Raw genomic sequence first — 22724 nt, forward strand, 5'->3', positions numbered from 1 at the left:
GAATTGTTACGGTACCAAAAATCCAGAGAGCAATGGATCAAATTTGAAGACAGAAGTAGCTCATTCTATCATGGGCAAACCATCCTTAAAAAGAAGAGAAACAAAATACATAGACTTCAACTTCGAAATGGTCTTCAAATACAATAGAAACTCTTTAATTTAATATTCGGTAAATTAATAAACTCTCTAAAATAATAAATTTGTCCGGTCCCGACTTGGGCCAATGTAAAAAATTGAAAAACTCGATAAAATAATAAGATAATAATTTTTCGAGAGATCCCTTTATAATTTTGGGTCCCAAGAAAATCATAAATTAATAATTAATAGAAATTGAAAAAAATATATTAAGACTACATTGAACACATTTGTTCCTCTTGTTTACATTTACTGTACTTCAAAAGTCATTATTGATTTCCAATGCATATGAACACAGTAGTTACTAATTTACGTTGAGTCCCAAGGTTCGCTGCAACGTAATTCTAAGAGGCATAGACTAATTTACCTTTTTGTTTAGTATGTACAGTATAATTACTTAAAAACTCTTTAAATTAATAATTATTAATTTATCGATAAATTAATAACTCTCTAAATTAATAAATTTCTCCGGTCCTGACATTATTAATTTATAGAGTTTTAACTGTAGTCCCATTCTTCAAAATAAGGAGCAAAACTTCAAAAACTTTTTCTATAATCCACAGCACCAACCGTTCAAGTAATGTTGAAGTAAATGTATTGTCTTCCAACTAATTATTGTTTTTAATTAGGAAATTTCCAAAATTATAATGAAAAACAATGATTTAGGGGGAGTTTGGAAAAGTTGATTGGTTATAAACGATGGTTAACCTCGTGGGACAAAGATTCTCGTTGCTCCAGATGTCAGATTGCTTTATACTAAACATAACCTAAATTATGAAAACCATGGAATAATCCTCCCACAGGTAATTAAATTTAGAATGTCATGTTGCTCCTCGTCGTTATTTAAGGGACTTATCTTCATATAGAAGAATGAGTTGCCATAATGTCAGATTGCTTTCCTTCAAAAAAAAAAAAATAATGTCAGATTGCTCCCAACACGGGGACTTACACGACATAGGTGTCTTGAAACCTAACCATCATACCCTAAAGGATCCCTAATAAATTAAAGAATCTTGAAAAAAAAAAATCATATGCAACCATTCTTGTTAAGTCAAGACTAGATATATAAATGTTTAAAAAAGTTTGTCTATTGTCTTCACGAGTTTAACTCAGTTGGTAGGGACAATGCATATGTCTTAAATCAACTACAAGTACCGACTATTTATTAAAAAGTTACGCTCCTTCCGCCCCATTTTAAGTAAGTCTTTTGTTCATTTTACACATATTAAGAAAAATTGTATAAGTCTTTTGTCTTGTCAAGTATTGGTGCATTCCTCCTTATCATAAATTTAAAGTTGAATAATACAAAAGTTGAATAATCTCTACTCATATCCGTATCATAAATGTAGCTTTATTGTTCATTCCATCGATTTTTTCCAAAAAAAAAAAAAACAAATTAATACATTTAAAAATACGGGTCGGGCAGTCCCATCGGGCCGTGTAGTCCACTACTAATTGGGTTGGGCTCAATTTTAGTAGCCCATGAATCAAGTGGGCCAACCCACTCATATCCATTTATATGAGCTGGCCCACCGGGGCGAGGCAGGCTGGGCCAGGCCGGCCCATTTGACAGCTCTAGGAACGACACACGAACAAGGCTTCACAAGTTTCTTTACACTTCAGGGCAATTGAATATAGGGCAGAGGAGCTGTTGTGAACTTTCAAAATAATAGGTAGTCTCAGGAATGGAACTTAAGTGAGATGTACGAATGATGAGAAAGTGTTCTTTTGATTTTTCTTGATATACATAAGTTTGTCATCATTAAAAAGGGGAAGATTGTTGAACCAAAGTGGGTTTCACTGTTTTAGAACAATATCTCTAAGATTTTGATGATAAGAATGTATGAAAGAACAATTTGATACTATAATGTGTGTTTAAGTATGCAAGAGCATATAATTAAATTCTGACTTCAAAGTCAAGGGTTTGGTTCTGAGTTGTTTGAAGAAATTACAAGACGACACATATTTTACAAGTGTCAAAACTCTGTCAAATTCAAAAGCCTACAAACACTTAAAAAATTCTTACAAACTTAGGATCTTAGAACTTGATAGCGTCAGAAGTTTCTTAATCTTAAAGTTAGTTTACCACTCTTTGAGTTCTAAAGTGTCATCCCATACAAACTCTTTTGTAAAACACTGATTGTAGAAGTCCTCTTGTGTGAGGCAAGGAAGTCTCTAACTTGTGTGTTGGAGCAATTTTAATCTTATGTGATTATAGACAATCCATTTGGAGACGAACTTTTTTCTCTAAATATTACTTCTTGATGACACGCTAGTAAACTTGCTAGTCTTTTTGTTCAGCAGCTGGAAATTTCTTCCCAAGAGAACAATTGCTTGGTTTTCTGTTTGTGTTTTATTCATTCTTGTATTGAATAGCCTTTTAACAATATATATATATATATATATATATATATATGTATGTATGTATGTATGTATGTATATATGTATGATCTAAATTGTAAAGATGGATACTTTTCACGTAGTATGCAAATATTTACTTTGATGTATATTTACGATCTAGACTTTTTTTTTATCATTTAAATCATAGATCTCTTATTGTTTGTAGTTAAATCCCAAAAGTATCCAAGTTCTTTTGCCTACCTTGCATCGTGAGGACGCCTGTAAATATTGAACCCTAGGTCAGTAAAAAAACACCTTTTCACAAGCAGTTGAATGCAGAAAAGGGATTTCTCAAGGATTGGAGAAACCATAGCCATTCGTGAGCCAATGAATCATTAACCGATGAGCATTTTCTCGGGCATTATTATACATATGTAATCATATGTATTTAGAAGGTATGAGTAGCTAATCCTCTCTAGATTAGGTCATAAAGAGGCAATTCCTTGTAATTAGTTGTTCATGTAACTTTAAATGATTCTATCAATATTTTGTCGACTACTTTGTTATTTCATTTGGTTAATATGTTCTTAATGACTTTTATGTGCTCAATGAGTACTAACTCTAACTTTATAAATCGATTAATAGCTCACAATGATCACAATGATTACTAACTCTGACTATGTTGGCTTGATCTAGTTTATCCATTTAGTAATTTGATTAGATTTAGACATAAACTAATATATATAGTTGTTACTTACTTTGATGTTCTAAAACCTTCAATTGGTTAAGGCTCACCTAAAACATTAGCGAGCAGTGGCCAATGGAGAGTGTTAGTGACCAAGACATTGGCCTACCTATTTTGTTCAAAGGTATTGAAATCAAGTATTCAGTAGCATTATATTCATAGTTTTTAGTTAGTCAATTAGTTCATGGAAGAACATTTAACATGGTCTAGTCGTTTTCTCACTCTCACTTAAGGAATTAAAACAAACCCATTTGTCACATGCAAACCCCCCATTTGTTACTATTAATCTAATCAATATTGCAGTAGTTTCGTTAAAACTAGACAATCTCTATGGAGACAAACTCTTTTCTATAAGTATTACGACTTGATGACTCACTAGTACACTTGTTAGTCTTTTTGTTCATCAGCTATGCATCTGGAAATTTCTTCTCAAAAGAATAGTTGCTTGATTTTTCTATTTGTTTCTTTTTTTTTTTTCTTTTGTTTTGATTAGCCTTGTTTAAAAAATTTAAAAAAATAGATACAGAGGATTTTTTTTTTTTAACCAAAGCAAATTTAACTATTATCATTAATCAACCAATGTTCAATACAAGAAGGATAAGAATAAAAAATACGGTGACTAGCCCAAGAACAGGCCGCCCTAGCTAAAGTATGAGCAACCATGTTCACTTGTCTCCTAACAAACTTCACCACGAAGTTGGAATGTAAAGATAACTGATAAATAATACTAGAAACAATAGCATAGAACTCCGAATAACCATGGCCCGAAGACGATAGAGCTTGGACTAGAGTAGCTGAGTCCGACTCGAAGACAACTCGGTCCCATCTGTTCCCCTCAGCAAAGTGAATGGCATCGAGTAAGGCTAATGCCTCCCCCTCCAAAACTGTCATATTTTCCCTCTGCCATTTCGTTTGAGCCCAAATAAATTGTCCACGGGAGTCTCTAACACAACACGCAAAAGATGTAATATGGCTACAACCATGGAACGCGACATCCACATTGCACTTCAACCATGTCTCGCGCGGTTTCTCCCAAACTGAGTTGTTACCTTGCACTCTATTTTGCTTGTGTTGCACAACCGATAGTGAGGGTTGTTTATGAACCTCCTGCCATTGCTGTCATGCATCTAGTGATGTCCTCCCAATGCTTGTTGAAGTATGATGAGCGTCATTCCAAATGACATCATTACGTGCAGCCCAAATTTGCCAAAGAAGTAAAGCCACCCGACCAGCAATGTCTCGGCTTTCAGAACAACATATGTCAAAAACTAAATCTGCCAAACTGCTCACAGTGTCAACTCGTGATTGCAGCACAATCGAGAGCCCTGCCCAATACCAACTCTCATGTGCCACTGTACATCCCACAAAAGCATGCCAATCATCCTCAACAGTCGTATCACACGAGGGACATATCACCTCACATTGTACATGTCGAGCTTGTAGACGGAGACGCGTCGGAACACACCCCCTGCAAATCCTCCATAATAAGTTACGTGCTTTATGAGGGGAGTTCACCTTCCAGATTCTATGCCACTCTCCTTCAACATGGAACCGATTAGTATGTAATAACTCCATCATAGCCAATTTATAACCAGTTTTAACAGTATACCTCCCACTACGTTCCATCATCCACGTTATTCGATCATTATGAACCTCTGCAAATAGTGGTGTGTCGAGAATAGCTTGCACCATATCGTCTGGAAACAAAGATTCAAGCTTATCAATATCCCAAACTCGCTCCTCATCAACTATCAAATCAGACACACGTAAACCGTGCACACCTTGGCTTTGTGGGGATTGAATCCAGCTACTATGGACACCTCGAACCCATGGATCATTCATCACGCTGACCTGGGGTACCCACCGCGCTCGCAATTTCTTTCAATGTTCTTTCGCGCCAATACTCCTGAGGCAACGCTATCCATAAAGAGGCGTGTGTTTGTGTCTGAGCGTTGTGGTTAAAATCCTTCGTCCATTGGGAGAGGCGAAGGAGTCCTGGTTGTAGTGAAACTGTACCCGCTGTCCAAGTCCGACTGAAATCATCCTGATGTTCAAATAAAAAATCGTAGAAACCCACGACCAAGAGGAACCATCTTCCATTGATGGACAATCTTCCAAATCTTGCCAAGTTTGGAGGCTAAATCGCGAGCGGTGTAAGGTTTGTCGCCTTTAGACAAGGTTAGTCTCCCACGTAATGCATTTTGACAATCTTCCAGGCCTTTAACGTATTCATCCTGGCATATTCGTATCGAAAGGGAATCACCTTTAATGCAAGGTACCGGATAAGGAGGTTCTGCCGTCGGAGGAGAGCGAGAACCCCCTACTGCAGCCAAGGATTTTGGTGGGGCGGTCGATTGTGCAACTGTAGCCGAAGTAGAGGTTGCTGCTGTTGGAACGATACGTACCGGAACTGACGACAGAGAAGCCGATGATGCTAATTCTGCCTGCCAATCGAACGGCATGGCATAGAGCCTTGAAGCAACAATCAACGAGAAGAGATGAGGGAAACAAAAATCGCAAACCCTCCACGTGAAATTGCAGAAGCACCTATCTTGTTGTAGTTGGTGGAATGATATAGTAGCACCTTCACAAATGAATTACCACAAGCGAATGGAATTGTATAATGCCAATTTTCTGATGTGTTGACCACCGATTACAACAAATGAAAGAAAACCAATAATAATTAGTGGCTTTGAAAGATGGATAAAGCATGAACGGTGATCAAAATGAATACGGCGCACAGCTAGGTTTGTATACCTAGCAGAGCCATTTTCCCAAGCATGAAAGATGGATCAACGAGTCTTCAAATAATATTAATAATATTAATATTAAAAAATACTTTTATTTTATTATGTTGATTTCTTTGTTTAAAGCTTTTTAAAGCTTGTTTTACTTTTAGGATCCAAATAATGTTGGCCAGCCCTACTCTTGGAATGTTACTTATGCTTTAAAGTTCGGGTTGGTCTTTATCTTTTAGAGCCATAGTTTTGTTGGACTTTTTTTTTTCTTCCTATTTTGTGTCATTATTGGTCTTTAGTAGAAGGTGTACTTTTCTACTTGTTCTTTAATTTTTTGTTTTGCCTTACCATTTTTTAGGTTGCTCTTTTTGTTAGCTAGCTTATGTCTACTTTGTAATGGATAGGAGTGCCGTTTGTAATATGTTTTTACTCCTCAACGATATATTAATTTTGCAAATAAAAAACAAATTGTAATTTCAATTTATATATTAATCTTTATAATATTTCTACAACAATGAGATGCAAGTTAATGTATATTTGAAACAAGTTCTACACCTCCTAAAGGACCGTCAAAATAGTCTTCATTTTCGCATCTTTCCACCGTTGGATCACTCATGACATTTGAACTAGATCCACTCTCCATTTTACTCAAGCATATTTGTATGTCTTCAAAAATTTCAGTGTCCTCCTTCTTTCCTTCATATCATTTTTCATATTTACCCTCTCCAGTTGAGTCACCCTCCATCTCATTATTCACAATTCCGTTAGGAAAATATTCTATCATCTTGCTCTCAGTTTCCGTAACTTGAGGTACTGTTGGACAAGTTTTACTTCTTTTAGAGCAAGTTATCATCTCAGCCCCCTGCAGCAAAAAAAAGTTTCATGTTATTAAAATGCTGAAACATATTGTACTTCATTAATTCATTGTTTAAATAATAAATATAATTTACATCACGTTCAGCAGCAGATTCGGCAGACTTTCTCTCCTTCCTTGCATTGTTTGGAAGAGATTCATGGAGTATGAATCGAATCAGTTCAGGCTTAGAGCGGAATCTTTCGTTTGAAGGTAAATGTGTAGAATACTGCATAGATTATACAAAATTTCAGTTGTCATATAATGTCAAATTTATTGAATTTATAATATAAAAAACTTGTGGAATATTAATTTGTCACAATTTGTTTTTTCTAGGGGATTTGTCACAGTTTAAATATATTGAAAATTTAATATAAAAAGAAATTCATGTTATTTTTTTAAAAAAAAATGTTTGTAACGGTATCTTACAACATCACACATTCGGTTATCATCTCTTTTGCTCATTTCCATTGTCCAGTTCCTTGCTCTTTCAGTGACTGTAAATCTTCGACGTTCAAATGGAGTAATATCCCCGTCTTTTTTCGGATTATAATTCTTTGGAGGGGTTGCAAGTATCTGTTGAAAAATTGCCATAATGATATTATATAATTACTATAGTTACTAAATACAAACAAGAAAAATAAAAATAGCAATTTATTACAAATGACAACACTAATAGTCCATTTTTTACAAATCATTTTGTAAAAAAAAAAAAAAAATCACTTTTCATAATAGAAATAATCACTTTCTGAAGTTTCATCCGTTTGTTACAAATTCCTTTACAAAGAGTATATGAAAATAATCTAAAAACTACTTCAAATGAAAATTTGTTTTGAATACCTTCTCTTTTGAAAATCATTTTCTAGAGAAAAAAATTGATTGATTTTTATTTTGGTAAACAAGGTGTACTTCAACCATTCTAAAAAGGATCAACACATGATAAGAAATATAAATAGACAGAGAGACCCAAATATAGGGAAACACTAACAGAGAGGCCTAAGAGATTAAAAAACATCAAAGCACGCACCACCCAGCAAAACTCCTATGAACCACAAAGCATCCAAAAGTGATTTTAATATAAATAATTAAGAGATCATTATGTAGATATTTTGGGAAAAAGATAAATAAATTTTCATTTTCATTATAAAAAGAGATTTTGTATTTCTCTTTTTTTAATTAAAATTGATTTTTTTTTCAAATGCTAATCAAACTAATTTTCATTTTTAATATAAAAAATTATTTTTTAACAATACAATTTTTTAAAAAAATAACACACACACACAGATATAATTAAAATATTAAAATGATTTTTTCAATAATCTTAAACAAACGGATTTTTAGTACCAAGCTTACCCTTTCAATGGCAATGCTTTCATCATAACAAAAAATAGGAAGGTCAAAAGAGCATGACATTGGTCTAGTCCTGGCGTTCTTGGTCTTCCTTCCTCTCTTTTTTTCCTTCACCTATATAAGATACACCACCATATACATAAGTCATACTATAATATAATTTTACGACAAATGGAAGAAAAACTTTGTCATCAATACAGGTTAATAGATCTAGTGAATTGGTTAAACAAAACAAACATATTAAAATCCACACTCCCATAAGTTAAAACCACAAGAGAAATTGTAGATTTTGAGTGAGTATTTACTTGGTTTGCACCACCCTCGGCCAATACAACCTTTTCCAAAGCATGCTCAGGATCTTTAACAAATTCTAGTGCTTTTAATTTGTTGACATGTATCTGGTATCAAAGAAAAATGAAATGTCAATCAATTGATTCTCTAACCAAAATGAAATATAAGAAAAAATATGAAAAAAAAAATCAAATATATTTGGTCCGAATTTGAGATCAAATGCATTTGACTTTTATGATTTTTTTGGTTTATATATTTCGTTTAGGGAGTAGTATCGTAATTATATACACTATAGGAATGAAAAACGAAATCTGCAACTAGAGTGATCACTCACATCAAAGTCCTTCTTGAGATGATCATGAATTTGCTCACGGAGAGTCTTATAACGGTTAAGGGGTACCGCCATCAACGCTTGTTTCTCCACATTAGCCTCTAGGCCCTCCAAGCTGTTTTTCTGATCCATAGATAGTACACTCACAAGATATAAGGAACAGATATGAAGGAATAACCTTTAAAAAAATGTATGAATGAAGAAAACTATTTGTGCATAAACATCACAATTCTGGTTGTATATATAGCCAACAAAATCTAATAGCTACGTCTATGATATTTAATACGGGCATAAATTTATAATTTTTTTTATTTTATAGCCATAAGTTACTTTAGAAAAATTGGAATGCATTCAACTTTTTTTTTTTAAGAGGGTACGTGCAATGCATTCAATGGTTTTTCCCTAAATTAACAAAACATTTATGTGTTTCCTAGTATTTTTATTTAATATTTTGATTTACTTTTTTTTTTTGAAAGAATGTTTTGATTTACTTTTAAATTCAAGAAATATGAAATTCAAATAAGTATGTGCCAATCCACCAACCGTTGCCTATTTTCGTTGACTCTTTCTAGTTTCACCCCATATAATCATAGTTACACCCAAATTTATTAAATTTTTTACAATAATACCAAAATTACCCTCTTCATCTAAATTTCTAAAAATCCTTCTTTTACTATCATTCTGAACCTCACCCCTTTTTCACCCACAAACCACCATGGATATGCAATCAATACCTACTAAAATCGTCAATTGAATCAACATCTCTTTCATTGATACGTACTTGATTAATACAAGTAAGTGAATTTCATAAATTTCTTCGAGTTTCTATTTATCGTTTGCTCTATGATTTATGGATGTTTATAGTTGTTGTTAATTTCACGTCTACATCGATTTGTTTGATTTAAGTTTACGTAGAAAGGTAGGCGATGTCTACGGTGAGAGACCTTCATAGGTCTCCTACCGTGCATGACCTTTCAGATCCGTTAGATGTATCAAGCACACTATAATTTAAACACACACGATTATCTTCCTTAACATTCTTCTCATGAGCTCTCATCAATGACAGACAACCCTTAAAAAAAAAAACAAAAATCAATGAAAGACGTAACCTCTCAAATTACTCTCCATTTGTTCTTCCTCTAGCAATTCACTCTCCACTCCTTTCTTATTCCTCATAAAATCAATACTCTTTGATGCAGATTTCTCAGCCATGCAAATACCCATTTTCCTTTCACCATTCTCATGGTAGAATGTTCATGTGTCTCAAAAATTATTTCTCAGATTTAGAATAAATTTAGAAAAGAATGGTATTAACTTCATATATATTACCCATTGAAGAGAATATAATACTTCTGGAACAAAACAAAACCCATAAAATCGCAACAAAAAATTTAAGTTTTTTAGAAATTAAAGAGGGGATCCTTCTAGTTCAACACTCAAGGTGATCCTTGAATTACTATGAGAGAGAGGGGATCCTTGAATTAAGAATTGGTGGCCACTGATATACTATGAGAGAGAGGGGGTCTATCCAAACCACTCTCTTTGCTGCATATTCTTGTTGTGGTGGCTGCCCCCTCTCTGTCATCTGGGTAGAGAAGAGAGAGAATTTGGAAAGGGAGAATGCATTAAAAAAGTATTTGGTACTGACAGTATATGATAAAATCCTTATGTCTTTGTTATCTAACGGTTAAAAAAAATTATCTTAGTTGCACACCGTAAGAGACCTATTAAAGTCTCTCACGGTAGACAGAGCCAGAAAGGTAACGTAATTTAAGTTTACATATAGGTCTCACGTGAATTTAGTTTACGTAGTACATATTCTAAAAAGGAATAACATACACCTAAACTCAGTTTACTTGGTGTATGTAAACTCAGTTTACATAAACTACGTAAACTCAGTTTACGTGGTGTATGTAAACTCAGTTTACATAAACTATGTAAACTCAGTTTACATGAACTGCATAAGCTCAGTTTACATGTACTAAAACTCAGTCTTAACTTACTTATGTAAATTCAGTTTACATAGTGTATGTAAACTCAGTGTACGTAGTGTATGTAAACTCAGTTTACTTAACTCATGTAAACTGAGTTTACATACACTACGTAAACTGAGTTTACATAAACTGAATTTACTTATACATAATTAATGTGCAGTGAACATGAATAAAGGGTATATTAGTAACTTTGGGGTGTAACTTGGATTATTTGGAGTGTGGGTAGTATCTATACCGATGGTTACAACGGTACATAAGAAAGTAAATATTTTATTTCTTTAAAATATAAAAAAAAAATATTTTGTTTGTAAACAATAACATCTATATTTGGCACATCAAATACAATAAACTTAATTAGTAAGTTATTAGTTATTATATTTTCACAAATATTATAACGTCTGAATCAAATTAAATTAAATTAAATTATGTATATTTAGTTTTTTTGACAAAATAATATTTTTGTTTAGTTATTAAAACATTGAAATGCATAATTTGTTTAATATATATATATATATATATATATATATATAAGTAATATTGTTTTTTGCTAAACAAATTAATAGACAATATTCTTTCAAAAAAAAATTAATAGACAATATATATATATATATATATATATATATATATATCAGATATTGTTTAATCACCCGCATAAAAACATCATATGTTATTCCTTCATCCCAACCCTAAACTTAAATCGGCTTGTCCTCAAGCAACAAAATAGCAAGAAGTTAGAATTTACATGAATTTGATTATGGAACATACCTTTTCATAGATGGTGTTCAGATTGTCATTCCTCCCACTTTCAGACTTGACTAACTTACTACTTCCATGCAGAGGGGACATACTTAGAGAAGCTACTCTTGCTTTCAACCACTTATAATTCATGTACCTCCTAACGCTAGAAGGACTGGTCAAGACATTTGTCACGCTCTAGTCGTCGTGTGACTGTATATTGCTATGAAATTGAAGAAATTCTAAACGGACATTCAAGACACATATTACCACACACACATATGGGGTCTTTTCAAGGTTATAGCGTGACTTAGGTTAAAGGTGAGATATATTTGAGAAAATAAGCTAACAAACATTTTGGAGTTAGTTTCCTAAGAATTCCTTATTTGAAATACTTCCTTCCAACTTGTAGCTTTTGATTCAAAATCGATCACAACCAATGTTTATGAGGTGCTAGCTTTTATGCTGAACAAGAAAAATGGGTACTAGCTGAACTTCTTATTCTCTTTTTTCCTTAAAGACACCAAACTTTTGTTGGCTCTTGATTATTATTTTTTTGTAGACCATCGTTTTCATGTTTTATCAACATTTTTATTTTTCATTTTTTTTCTTTTGATAACCAAGTTCTACTTGTTGGCAGGGCCGGCCCAAAGCAAGAGCATCCAGGCCCATGGCACGGTTGAGGAGTGCAAATACATGTACATTGACATGGGTTCAACTCCCACCAAGCATATTTTTATGCTTATTTTTTAAAAAAAATTCCAGCATTGATGGAATTTTGAATTTGGGACCTAATTTATTATGGATTTCAGCCCAACTCTCCTCCAATTTAACCTCCTAATTTTTATTTTTTTTTAAATTACAGCAGGGCCTCCGAATTGTTTAAGACGGCCCTGCTTGTTGGTCTATATGGCTAATTATTTTGTAAGCTAGAGGGAGGGGGGTGAATAGCTTTTTGAAAAGTTTTACCGGAGTTAATAAAAAGTGAGTTTAACGAAATTGACAATCACAACAATTTACAAAAAGATAAATGTATGTGGAATAAGATTTTATCTAGAATTGGGAGATTCACGATACAAATCTTATATACAATCAAACTTTAATGAACCTTGATTAAGCCCAATCAATTTCCTTGAAAGAACCAACTTACACTCCCTACTAGCACCCAAGCAAATCAATGTGACTCAAAGAACAAAGTGATTCTAAGAAAAAGTGTTTAATCTTAAAGAATTTATGTGCAATGAGTTTTTGAGACCTAGAGTGAATAGTTGTAAATGATTCAATGAATATGGTGTTGTGAGGAGGTGAGAATTTATAGTGAGGGAGAGTGAGTGTAATTTTATGCATAAAATTGACTGTGTGAATCGATTCACTTACTGAGTGAATCCATTCAAATCATAAATGACAAAACAGGATGAGGGGAGAATGCTATGAAGAATGATGCGTATCAAAGGAAAAATGAAACGATTCAAAGTGCGCATGATGGAGATTGATAGATTCAAACCAAAGGAAAAATGAAATGATTCAAAGTGCGCATGATGGAGATTGATACGATTCAAGCCATTATGAATCGATTCAGAGCAAGTCAGAAACATCTCATGATATGATTCAGGCATATGTGATATGATTCAGTACTGAATCGATTCAGTATTATGTGAGTCGTTTCACATGAAGTCAGAGACTAAATGTGATACGATTCAGGAAACAGTGAATCGATTCAGACAGAGAAAGCAAAGTTTTGAGACATATGATATGCATTTTTCTTGAAATACAATGAATCACTTTGTACAAGAATGCTTGAAATGCATGGGTGCTTTTACATATTCTAAAAAACAACCTATAACATAATCAACATGGTAATTAGATAAAACTCATTGAATAAGAGCAACATCATTAAAACTAGAGATAGAGGCTAAAGGCTTCACTACAGGTACCTCACCCCAAACTTAAGATGTTGCTAATTCAAAGAGAAATCCCAAACTTAATTTTAAACCATGACAAGTATTTCACTAATCTATCTAACTCCAAAAGAAATCAAACAAATGTATCATTATAAGGTCCAAAACTAAGTCCAATGTTTAGAGTCTGATAGAGTTCAGAATCTGGAATAGAGTTCAGAGTCTTATGCAGCGGATAAAGTAGACAGAGAGAGAGAGAGAGAGAGAGAGAGAAGAGAGAGACACAAAGCAATTGTACATGTTCCTTCCACAATCTGGAAGTAGTCTTGTCCCCCTTGCACTTCCAAGGAGAGTTCACTAAATCAATATCTGATTACAAATGCTCAAGCACACAAGCAAGAGATTTTCTATGCTTAAGCACAAAAGCAAGAGACTTCTAGACAAACAAAATTACACAGAAAAATGTTTGAGGTTGAACACTTGATATACAATAAGTGGTGTTCACAATACAAATCAGATACAGACTCTTAAGACTCTAGAATTGGTGATGATCAAGCTTCACAACGACTCTTAAGTCTCTTACAATCTTCAAGTCTTCACTCCTTTATATAGAGGTGTGAGAGATACATTGATGATTTCCAACACATCAAAAAGAGTCGTAGCGAAGCTTGATCATCACCAATGATCTGTTGTTTGATTTGGTTATTGTCCTGGGAGGGAACAATTTCAAATTCATTCCTTGTTTGGAGAACAACCAGTGTAGACACAGTTGTATCAGTACTATTGCAGACATGGTAGTGGAGTAATGGTTGTACAATTGTATTATTGTCCTTTTCCTGTGCTTTTCAGTGGATAAGCATCCAATGCCTTCTAGCTAATTCCTCTAAAACAGTCGTTGCTCCAGGCTTCTATTCCTTCTGCAATGATGTGCTTCAAAATAACAACTTTTAACTAACTGCAGCTTCCAGTCTTCAGACTTTGATGAACTTCAGCTTTTGATGATCTTCAGACGCTTGATAACGTCAGCTTCTGGCAGTCAGCTTCTGATGGTCTTAAGACTCTGGCAGTCTTCAGACCCAATCTTGCAACATAAGCTTCCTTTGTAAATTCCTTTGCTCTCTTTTGTTCTTTTAGAACCAATACTTGAATTTAAAGACTAATAAATTTTTGTCTATGGTCCTGCACACTTGAACAAATATTAGCATATCCAATTGACTTTTTAATACCTTGTTATCATCAAAATTTAAGGTGGTAATGGTAAACACATTTTGTTCCAACATACAATCCATGTGGAGACAAACTCTTTTCTATAAGTATTACGACTTGACGACTCACTAGTACACTTGTTCGTCTTTTTGTTCATCAGCGATGCAACTGGAAATTTCTTCTCAAAAGAATAGTTGCTTGATTTTTCTATTTGTTTCTTATTCTTTTCTTTTGTTTTGATTAACATTGTTTGAAAAAAAAATAGATATAGAGGACCTAAATTGTCAAGATTGGTACTTTGCATGCAGGGGTAGATGCACTTGTAGACAATCTGTGGCTAAAGCCCCACATGAAATTTTCTTATTTTTATTTTAATAAATAAAACATGTTAAAAGTAAGATCTTTTGAATGTTTTGTCACTTGTTAATGATACCAAAATATAATTATAAGAAATGAGGAATGATGGATGAGAAGAACTTATATCTAAAGTTATTAAAATTTGCAAAAAGCATAATATTGATGTGCCTGATATGGATGCACCGTATGCGCAAAGGAAGAAACCTAGACAACACTGTTCAACTTCTTGTCATTCTAACTTGCATCATTGTAAGAATGATTGTTTGTTTAGTATTTTAGATTTGCAGTTGTAAGAGCTCAATGCTAGGTTTGTTGAAGAGAATGTTGAACTTTTACAGTGTGTTTCATATTTGAGTTCCGCAAAGTCAGTTGCATCTTTTGATGTGAACAAATTATTGAGGATGACTGAGTTTTATCTAAATGATTTTATAGATGTTTCGGAAATAGCATTACGCCATCAACTTAAGAATTATGTTACAAGACAAATTTATCATTTTAAATTTCTTAACATGTGCAAAATGCACATGAAAGAAAAACCCTTCTAATTTTTAATATAGTTTGCACTGTTGTTTTTTCAAAATTTTAACCCCACATATACTAAATGTCTGGATCCGCCCATGTATGCATGTGATATGAAAATATTTACTTTGATGTAAAATTACGATCTAGACTTTTTTTATCATTTAAATCATAGATCTCTCATTGCATGTAGCTAAATCCCAAAAGATTCTCACTACCAAAAAAAAATCCCAAAAGATTCTAAAGTTTCCCTTTCTTTCCTCGTGGTTACTGAACCATACCTCTCTATTCTTGGAAAATATTATTTCGTTTGTTGCTTTCATGCAAGTGCCTAGTAATTTTCCTTAAAGCCAAGAGAGAAATCAAGTTGTCTAATTTTTGGTTGTTGGTCGAATTGCTCTTTAAAGTAGAAGGCATGGAATTTAAAAAATGTTGCCAAAACTTTGATACTCATAATCAAAAAGTACAACTCCCTCAGAATTTTACTATAACTCGTTTTGACACTTTCACAAATATTAAAAAATGTAGTTAATTATATATTAAAAAGAGAAATTATGAATGATTTTGCAAAATTATCTTTTATCGATAATATGTGAAAAACGAGATCGAAAGTATAGAAAGAAAAAAAAGTAATAAATGATAAAGGGGTATGATAGGAGAACAAATCATTAATGGTGCATTGCTATTGTAAACCGACTTAAAAAATCACAAATATTTTTTCAAGATGACTTGTAATACCGAGGGAGTGGTAGGTAAAACCACTCCTAAGCATATGAGTGATTGAAGCTTCATTATTGGTGTTAGAGATTAACCATCGATTCCTAAGCATATGAGTGATTGAATGCTTCATGAAATGCTCCATTTATGGCAACAACAAAAAACTGACATCTCATATTATTGTGTTGATTGCAGAATAAGCGTGAGTACAAACACATCTTATTCCAACAAGAAATGCTACGGTACAAAAAATCTAGAGACCAATGGATCAAATATTGAAGACAGAAGTAGCTCATTCTATCATAGACTTCAACTTCCAAATGGAATTGGTCTTCAAATAGTCCCATTCTTCAAAATGAGGCGCAAAACTACTTCAAAAACTTTTTCTACAATACACAGCACCTAACCGTTCAAGTAATGTTGAAGTAAATGTATTTTCTTCCAACTGATTGTTGTTTTCAAGTAGAAAATTTTCCAAAATTATAATGAAAAACAGTGATTTAGGGGGGGTTTGGAAAAGTTGATTGATTGCTTGTAAAAGTAAATAGATTGAGTGATTCAGAGTTTTTGCGTCAATAAAGATTCCTTGAATGCCCTCTTTCATATTTACCCTCTCCAGTTGAGTCACCCTCCATCTCATTATTCACACTTCCGTTAGGAAAATATTCTATCATCTTGCTCTCAGTTTCCGTACCTTGAGGTACCGTTGGACAAATTTTACTCCTTTTAGAGCAAATTATCATCTCAGCCCCCTGCAACAGAAAAAAGTTCCATGTTATTAAAATGTTGAAACATATTGCACTTCATTAATTCATTGTTTAAATAATAAATATAATTTACTTCATGTTCAGTAGCAGATTCAGCACACTTTCTCTCCTTCCTTGTATTGTTTGGAATAGATTCATGGAGTATGAATCGAATCAGTTCAGGCTTTGAGCGGAATCTTTCGTTCGAAGGTATATGTGTAGAAAACTGCATAGATCATACAAAATTTTAGTTGTCATAAAATGTCAAATTTATTGGATTTATAATATTACAAACATGAGCAATGTTAATTTGTATTTGTCACAGTTCAAATATATTGAAAATTTAATAATAAAAAAAATCATGTTATTATTATAAAAAAAATAAAAAAAATAATGTTTGTAACGGTATCTTACAACATCACACATTCGGTTATCATCTCTTTTGCGCATTTCCATTATCCAGTTCCTTGCTCTTTCAGTGACTTTAAATTTTCGACGTTCAAGTGGAGTAATATCCCCGTCTTTTTTTGGATTATAATTCTTTGGAGGGGTTGCAAGTATCTGTTGAAAAATTGTCATAATGGTATTATATATATATATATAATATGATTTTAAAACTGTATTTTAATATACTTACTAAATACAAACAAGAAAAATAAAAAATAGACAGAGAGACCCAAATATAGGGAAACACTAACAGAGAGGCCTAAGAGATTAAAAAACATCAAAGCACACACCACCCAGCAAAACTCCTATGAACCAAATGAAGCAGGAACAAAAACAAAAATCAATGTAAAAAAAAGGCAGTACATCACCACAAAGCATCCAAACGTGATTTTAATATAAATAATTAAGAAATCATTATGTAGATATTTTGGGAAAAAGATAAATAAATTTTCATTTTCATTATAAAAATAGATTTTGTATTTCTCTTTTTTTAATTTAAATTATTTTTTTTTCAAATGCTAATCAAACTAATTTTCATTTTTAACATAAAAATTATTTTTTTAATTAAAATGATTTTTTTCAATAATCTTAAACAAACGGATTTTTAGTACCATGCTTACCCTTTCAATGGCAATGTTTTCATCATAACAAAAAATAGGAAGGTCAAAAGAGCATGACATTGGTCTAGTCCTGGCGTTTTTGGTCTTCCTTCCTCTCTTTTTTTCCTTCACCTATATAAGATACACACCGTCATATACATAAGTCATACCACAATATAATTTTACGACAAATGGAAGAAAAACATTTTCTAAAACTTTGTCATCAATACAGGTTAATAGATCTAGTGAATTGGTTAAACAAAACAAACATATTAAAATCCACACTCCCATAAGATAAATACACAAGAGAAATTGTAGATTTTGAGTGAGTATTTACTTGGTTTGCACCACCCTCGGCCAATACAACCTTTTCCAAAGCATGCTCAGGATCTTTAACAAATTCTAGTGCTTTTAATTTGTTGACATGTATCTGGTATCAAAGAAAAATGAAATGTCAATCAATTGATTCTCTAACCAGAATGAAATATAAGAAAAAATATTAAAAAAAATCAAATATATATGGTCCGAATTTGAGGTCAAATACATTTGAGTTTTATGATTTTTTGGTTCATATATTTCGTTTAGGGAGTAGTATCATAGTTATATACACTATAGGAATGAAAAATGAAATCTACAACTAGAGTGATCAGTTACATCAAATTCCTTCTTGAGATGATCGACAATTTGCTCACGGAGAGTCTTATAACGGTTAAGAGGTACCGCCATTAATACTTGTTTCTCCACATTAGCCTTTAGGCCCTCCAAGCTGTTTTTCTGATCCATAGATGAATGAATAACCTTTAAAAAAATGTATGAATGAAGAAAACTATTTGTGCATAAGCATCAGATTTCTGGTTGTATATATAGCCAAAAAAAACTAAAAGCTACGTATATAATATTTAATACGGCATAAATTTATAATCTTTTTTGTTTTATAGCCATAAGTTACTTTAGAAAAATTGCAATGCATTCAACTTTTCTTTTAAGAGGCATGTGAAATGCATTCAATGTTTTTGCCCTAAATTAACAAAACATTTATGTGTTTCCTAGTATTTTTATTTAATGTTTTTATTTACTTTTAAATTCAAGCAATATGAAATTCAAATAAGTATGTGCCAATCCACCAACCGTTGCCTATTTTCGTTTTGGAAACTTTTGACCAATGGTTACAACGGTACATAAGAAAGTAAATATTAGATTTCTTTAAAATATAAAAAATATTTTGTTTGGAAACAATAATATCTATATTTGGCACATCAAATACAATAACCTTAATTAGTAAGTTATTAGTTATTATATTTTCATAAATATTATAACGTTCTGAATCAAATTAAATTAAATTAAAATATGTGTATTTAGTTTTTTTGACAAAAATATATTTTTGTTTAGTTTTTTTTTTTGACAAAAATATTTTTGTTTAGTTATTAAAACATTTAGAATAATTTGTTTAATATATATATATATATATATATATATATATATATATATATATATAAGTAACTAGTGTATTTACCCGGCGTTGCCCGTGTTAGACATATAATTAAGGATGACCAATATTATGTGTGCATGGTATCTGGAAGAGAGGAGAAGTAGAGGGATGGTTGTGAGGGGAGTTGATACTGAATTTTTTAACTCTTTTATTGCGGACTCTCATCCGATGGATTTTTCATTGGATGGGAGACATTTCACGTGGTTTAGTGGTGAAGGGTTGTCTATGAGTTGGTTGGATAGGTTTCTTTTGTCGGAAGAGTTGAGTTCTCGTTGGTATAATTGTGCCCAAATAGCTTTACAACGTGGTTTGTCAGATCATTGTCCTCTTCTGCTTGTTGTTAGTGATGAGGATTGGGGTCCTAAGCCTTTCCGTATGTTAAAATAATGTTGGAAGGATTTTCCGGGTTACATTGAATTTGTTAGAAACAAGTGGACGTCTTTTGATATTGATGGATAAGGCAATTTTGTGCTAAAGGAGAAGTTGAAGATGATCAAGAGTAGTTTGCATGAATAGCATTCAACATATAGCTCTATATTGATGGCAAAATAACAAAGGCTAAGGATCGATTGCTTCATCTTGATACAAAAAGGGAAGAGGTGGGTTTGAATGATTTTGAACGGGAGGATTTGCATTCCACATCTTCCTTGATTTTTTTTCTCTTTCAAAGATTCAATGAAGTATGCATTGGCAAAAGGCGCGTATTCTTTGGTTAAAAGAAGCTGATGCCAATCCAAAAAAAAAAAAATCATCATGTGTTGTCGAGTCGAAAACGGTGCAATGCAATAACGGGTGTTGAGGTTAAAGGTGAGAGGATTAGGTAAATAAGGTTAGAGAAGCGGTTTTTAATCATTTTGAGAATCACTTTAAATATGACCGGTGGTGAGACATGGAGTGGATAATCTTTCTTTCAAGACCCTTACTTTGGTGGATGCGAGTTCTCTAGAGGTGCCTTTTACTGAAGATGGGGTAAGGAGGAATGTTTGAATTGTGATAGTTTTAAAATGCCCAGGGCCGGATGGCGTCAATCCTGGTTTTGTTATGGATTTTTTGGGAGAAATCAAATCATTATGCAGTTCATTTCTGATTTTTTTGTGCACGGCAAATTGGTGAAAGGCTCGAATTTCACTTTTATTACTTTGATTCTGAATGTGATTAGCCCCCAAAAATTATCTGACTATCGACCAATATCTCTTGCGGGGTATATGTATAAGATTTTATCTAAATTCCTGGGGAAAAGATTAAAGTTGGTTATCAATAGTGTGATCTCTGAAGCACATATGACACATGAGGTGGTGGACGATGCGTAAAAAAGTAAGAAGGAAATGTTTAGGTTTAAGGTGGATTTTGAGGAGGCTTGTGGTTCTATTGATTGGGGTTATCCTCGGTTTGACATGTCAAAAATGGGTGTTCCCTAGAAGTGGAGGAAGTGGATTATGGAATGTGTTACTACGGCTTCTGCATTAGTTATGTTTAATGGTAGTCCAACCAATGAGTTTCCATTGTGTAGAGGTTTGCGCCAGGGAGACCCACTCTTGCCTTTCTTGTTTTTGTTAGTGCGGAAGGCTTAAATGTGATGCTTACGGCTACTGCTCATGTAGCTCTTTTTTGGGGTACAAAGCTGGTGACACTTCTCTCGTTTGTGTTTCCCACCTTCAATTTGCTGATGATACTTTAATTTTGGGAGAGAAGAACAGGGAAATATTCGAACTCTGAAAGCAACTTTGATATTGTTTGAACTCATCTCAGGTATGAGAGTAAATTTTCATAAGAGCCTTCTGGTTAGTGTTATTTTGTCATATTCTTGGTTGGTGGACGTCAGTGGTTTTGAATTGCAAGATTGGTCAGGTTCCGTTTATGTATCTAAGGCTTCCTATCGGTGGAAATCAGCGACGTCTGTCGTTCTGGAATTTGTTGGTTGAAAACATTCACAAAATATTATCTTCTTGGAAGAGTAAAAACCTATCCATGGATGGTCGGCTTGGACTCATCAAATTTGTATTATCATCATTACCGGTTTATTTTCTTTCCTTCTTCAAGGCTCTCACATGTATAATTTCTATAATTGAATCTCTTTTTAAATATTTTTTATGGGGGGTGGGGGGTGAGGAAGCTCACAAAATACATTGTATAAATTGGGACAAAGTGTGTTCTGGTAAGAATTATGGAGTTTTAGGAGTTAAGAGGATTAGGGAATTTAATTTAGCCTTATTGGGAAAATAGTGTTGGTGTTTGTATGATAATCAGGGCGGGTTGTGGTTTAAAGTATTGGATGCTAAATATCTGCTGGAGGGACCTGTTTTATCTTGGTTTTTCGGGTGTCAAACATTGCTTAAGTTTGAACCTTTTTAACCTTTGATATCTCATTTTTTCTTGGGAAGGGAAAAATAAGAAAAACCCTTGAGAATCGAGGTCCGGGAGTTGTTTTCGTCATGGGAAGGTGTTAGGCACCCATAACGACTATAGTATCCTATAGGAACCGTCTTTACTATTCTACGCGCGCGCTTTATTTTTAAATGCTATTTGAAAGTGTTATTTACACCTAAGGGTTTGCTAGGTTAAGAATTGGAGGGAGAAGAATGTGTTTGAATTTTTGTTTTATTGGAATTGGAGAAGTTTTGACTTCTTGCCTACATACCTTTTTAAGGGATCAAAATCCATGTAGTTCTCTTCCAAAAAAATGTTTTTGTTTTTATTGGTTGATTTTAATTTTGAAAATAGAATTTTGAAGAATAAGAGAGAGAGGCCTCAAGGGCATAAGATTTGGAAGATGTGAGGTGGAGTTAGTTATTTTGCAAAAAAGTCTAAGTATGATTAAAATTCATTAAGGTTTTTGTTTAAGAAAATAAAGGGAAAATTCAATGGGATTTTGATCCCAAGGTTTCTTTGGAAAATTATTTGAGTGAAGTTGTTCATGTTTTTTGGAAAAAGAGAATTTTCTAAGTATCGTGATTCCTAAGCATGCATCTAAAGCATACATTCCCTAAACATACATCTAAAGTATCCATGTGATGTGTGTGCATGTGTCGGTGCTTGTGTCGGTGTACATCATTAGAGTCCATTGTCATTTACATAGGCCCTAGTTTACATGCTATGGTCTTGCAAGAAATTAAAATTGCATGAAGTAAAATACACCACCCTAGGTTTTACATTCTAATTTTTGCATGAATTTAAATGGCAAGAAGTGAAATGGAGATGGGATGCTTATGAGATGTATGAAACATGAAGTAGAGG

General features: G+C 33.1%; 1 protein-coding gene and 1 long non-coding RNA gene across 2 annotated transcripts; both read right to left on the reverse strand.

The window, feature by feature from the left end:
- Window positions 1-7246: 7246 nt before the first annotated feature.
- Window positions 7247-8559, reverse strand: LOC146907241 (uncharacterized). The gene is made up of 3 exons (XR_015020645.1): window positions 8467-8559; window positions 8165-8275; window positions 7247-7387 (listed from the first exon to the last, which is right to left on the reverse strand). It is a non-coding gene; the product is annotated as an uncharacterized LOC146907241 (long non-coding RNA).
- An 8675-nt stretch (window positions 8560-17234) lies between these two features.
- Window positions 17235-18797, reverse strand: LOC146907242 (uncharacterized). The gene is made up of 4 exons (XM_085729060.1): window positions 18656-18797; window positions 18339-18431; window positions 18023-18133; window positions 17235-17516 (listed from the first exon to the last, which is right to left on the reverse strand). The coding sequence occupies exons 1-4, from the start codon at window positions 18782-18784 to the stop codon at window positions 17235-17237; spliced, it is 615 nt and encodes a 204-aa protein (XP_085585186.1). The 5' UTR covers window positions 18785-18797.
- Between the last annotated feature and the right edge of the window lie 3927 nt (window positions 18798-22724).

The sequence above is a fragment of the Medicago sativa genome, chromosome 7 (assembly GCF_051527215.1).
Source record: "Medicago sativa cultivar Bolivia chromosome 7, Bolivia_mono, whole genome shotgun sequence".
Classification (NCBI taxonomy): domain Eukaryota; kingdom Viridiplantae; phylum Streptophyta; class Magnoliopsida; order Fabales; family Fabaceae; genus Medicago; species Medicago sativa.